The sequence below is a fragment of the Hydra vulgaris genome, chromosome 06 (genome assembly GCF_038396675.1).
Source record: "Hydra vulgaris chromosome 06, alternate assembly HydraT2T_AEP".
Taxonomy (NCBI): Eukaryota; Metazoa; Cnidaria; class Hydrozoa; order Anthoathecata; family Hydridae; genus Hydra; species Hydra vulgaris.
In genome coordinates this window covers 55,709,883-55,713,617 of record NC_088925.1, presented here as the reverse complement: position 1 = coordinate 55,713,617, position 3,735 = coordinate 55,709,883, and the positions used below count along the sequence as shown (strand labels likewise).

General features: G+C 26.5%; 1 protein-coding gene across 1 annotated transcript; it reads right to left on the bottom strand.

Annotated features, from left to right (window-relative positions):
• Positions 1-713: 713 nt before the first annotated feature.
• On the bottom strand, positions 714-1,481 carry LOC136081517 (deoxyuridine 5'-triphosphate nucleotidohydrolase-like). The gene is made up of 2 exons (XM_065798839.1): positions 1,452-1,481; positions 714-1,142 (listed from the first exon to the last, which is right to left on the bottom strand). The coding sequence occupies exons 1-2, from the start codon at positions 1,479-1,481 to the stop codon at positions 714-716; spliced, it is 459 nt and encodes a 152-aa protein (XP_065654911.1).
• Positions 1,482-3,735: the final 2,254 nt, after the last annotated feature.

Here is a 3,735-nt window from a genome sequence, read left to right as displayed (position 1 = left end):
TGTTCGTTTTTATTCATTTTTATTAATTTTCTAAAAAAATTACAAAATTATTTATACCTTTTTGAAAAAACACCTTATATTAAAAAGTTACTTAATTTTACATTTGATATATAAATTATTTTCAATTAAATAATCATTAATGTCTGCTTTTTTTATAAAGTTACAATAACCATAACCAACATTTTCTTCATTTTTTGCAGATCGTTGAAAAGACACATTATTCTCAGTAATAAAACATTTTTTCATTTGCTTGCCATTAGATCCACATAGTTTAAATGTAATGACGTGATTTATAAAAGGCCATTTTAATATAGCATCATAAGGTGAGAATCTCATTATAATATACAATCCAATTTCTTCTTCCTCATGGCTATCACATTTTATATTGATATTCATTTTCATTAAAAATTGATAGTTTTTTTAATAAAAGAGCACACTATAATAAGCCTTGTTTTCATTTTTTAATTGCTCCATAAAATTTTCAAAAATCCATATCTTACAACTATGTCCATTATTATTGTGCATTTCTTCTAAAATGGATAAACGAAAATCTAAGTTCATTATTTTCTCATTATACAAACCATTGAATAAAATACTCGGATTGTCAGTATAAATGTTAAATGAAGGTCTACTATTTTCTGCAATTTTATCAGCCATAATTTTTTAATAATCTAAAAAAAAATTTTTACATTATAAAAAAATATTACAAAAATTTATTTTCCAGTGGAACCAAAACCACTCTTTCTTTCTACATCTTTAATTATTGTCATTGTCACTTCACGACAAGCACATCCATCACTTTCAATTACTTTTTTTACAGCTTTAAATATTTTTACAAATCCCATTTGAGCAACAGCATCTCTAGGATTAATAATATATTCTTCTTTTGAATGAATTATCAATAACACTTTAATTTCATCTTTATAATCAGCGTCTATTATTCCTGGAGAATTCAACACAGCAACATCATATTTAAAAGCTATACCCGACTTTGAATATATGTGACCTACTAAATCTGGTTCCATTAAATCAATATACACTCCAGCGTTTACTAAAATACGTTGTTGTGGTTGAAGTATATAATCCTTTGTGCTTCTCAAATTAAAACAAGCGCTCTCTTTTGTTTCAACCTTTTTATTTATCTAAAAAAATTTAAATACATACATTGCGTTTTTGTTCTAAAAAATAAACCACATGTTCTCTTTTTTCCTTACATTTTTTATATCTCACTGACTTTACCAGATAATGTTGATGATTTGAACAAGTTTTTTTTACTCTTTTTATATAAATTGGTGGTCATAACAACATAATCTCTTTCATTAAAATAGAATCAAAGTATCAAAGTACAAAGTTTAAAGCTCATCATATCACACTTTGAACTTTAAACTTGTATGTCATATTTTACATTCTTTAAAAGCATTACAAAGTACAAAGTTTAAAGTTCATCATACCACACTTTGAACTTTAAACTTGTATGTCATATTTTACATTCTTTAAAAAAACTTGTTTAATTCTTTTTTTTTTAATCTCTCTTTTCAAGTCAAACAGTATAAAAGAAGCTCATTTTAATTTAAAATTTTATTCAAAACACAGTGAACAAAAATGTCAGAGTTTGAAATTGTTTATTGCAACGATAACACCTATGTCAAATTTGCAGAATTAGCTGCTGCTATTTTGTGGCTTATTGAATTTAAAGAAGAAAAAAATATAAAAGATAAACAATATTCCACTGTTCCTCTTAAACCACTGGCACAATTTAACTATGTTAAAAAAGAATTGATTTACAAACCAAACACTGAGGGTTGTGAAATCTTATTACCATGAAAGTACAGAGATATGTGCGATCTCAACAGAACAAATTATTTATTCAGATCCGAACTGAAATTAACAAAAGACGACAACAAGTTTAAAATGTCCAAAGGCAAAATTACTAATAATGTAGTTTTTATATTTAATCATAACAAAACGACCAAAAAAGTATTGGAAAGTTTGATGCATAGTATGTATAGTAAACAGCTCAAAACAGAGCCTATATGAGTGTGGCTTACCCTAAAACCCTCATATTAAAAACAATCGAGTTTAACGGTTATTCAATACGTTTAGCAAAAGAAGAATATCAGATTCATGTTACAGAGTATGAAAGATTATTAGCTGTAGAACCTTCTTTCCACAACACTATGAATAAAAATGGTGTCCCTAGAAGTTATAATCAGAATTTAAAAAAAGCTTGCGCAGAGTTTGCTGAAAAAGAAGCGAGTGAAGCAAAAAAAGCCAAAGTCGATCCAGAAGTACTAGAAGTACCAAAAGAAGATGAAGAACAATTTTTTTGTAACTTTTTAAATTGAATTAAAAAAACCTGTTTTATTAATAAAAAACTTGTTTTTTTCTTAACTATTTTCCTATATAAAGGGTAAAAAAATTAATTCTAGTTCATTTTTGAAAGAGAAAATGACTAGCAAACAACTTGACGAAAGTCTCATCAGAGCTGTTCAACTTTTTTATCCAGATAATGAGTTACATCCTTTGTTGTTTGAATTTCACCATTTAAATAACACCTATAAAGAATGGCAAGAAATTATATTTACTTATTTAAAAAATTTTAAATTGGAGTTGAACTTGGAAGAAGAAAAATGGATGGATTTGTATTATATATTTATAGCTAAAGACTATGAAAACTGTCTTCATTTGTTGGAAAAAACTTCTCGTCGTTATATGAATTTTGCAGAACAACCTGTCTCATGGAGAACTAACATGTTTGAAGTATGTCGCATGATTAACAATGATTTTTAAATATAACAAAAACAACAGTGGAAAATCGACACGAAGAACTAAAAAAAAAACTAGAGTTTATTAAAGTGTATAAACTTTATTACAAATCAAAAAACATTGAAAAGAAATGTACTTCGTGGAAAAACAAACTTAAACAATCTTTAAAGTATAATTTTTTATTTCCTTATCTACCTAATAAATGGGAATATGATAACTTGAAGAAAATTTGTAATATATTAAAAAACGATTATCCAGCTTGCATGGACCAACCGCCTCCTTTTCATTCAACGATAAAGTTTTTCATAATGGCTATTACACCGTTTATACACCTGCTCCTATTTATGAATATTTTATACAAAAAAAAGTTCATCAAGAAGGAGATAAAGTTTACATTTATAAAGCCTTTGAACGTTGTAATTTTCACAAAAAAAAGTGTAGTAGAAATGTTCCCTACTGCTCAATGGTGTTTTTTCTTTAAAAGAAACTTTAACATTTCAATGGTTTTATACAGAAAAGAAAACGAAGTTTATAATTACAATACTAACAAAATAGTATCGAAACAACCTATACCCAGAAACACTAATTATACCAAATATTATGTGACTGCGAGAGAAGGATTACAATCAAAACATTTTTTTTTTTTTTTTTTTTTTTTTCGATGTTAAAAAGTTGATACACAAGTTTATTTATTTTAAATATATTATTAAAACATTCACAAGTGTCTTTTTTTAAAACTTTCATACAGTACATATTTTCTTTTATCAATTTGATAAAACCTCTATAGTCTCCAACACTTATATCTGTATGCACGTATCCATTAATATAATCTTTTAAATAAAATGAAAACATATATGTTTCGTTGCAAGGACAATGTTCCAAATTGTGTATTTTTGTAAAAGAATGACGGAAATGTTCCACACACAACGGTTCACTGATGACATACGAAGGCAGCTTGCATACTTTAGG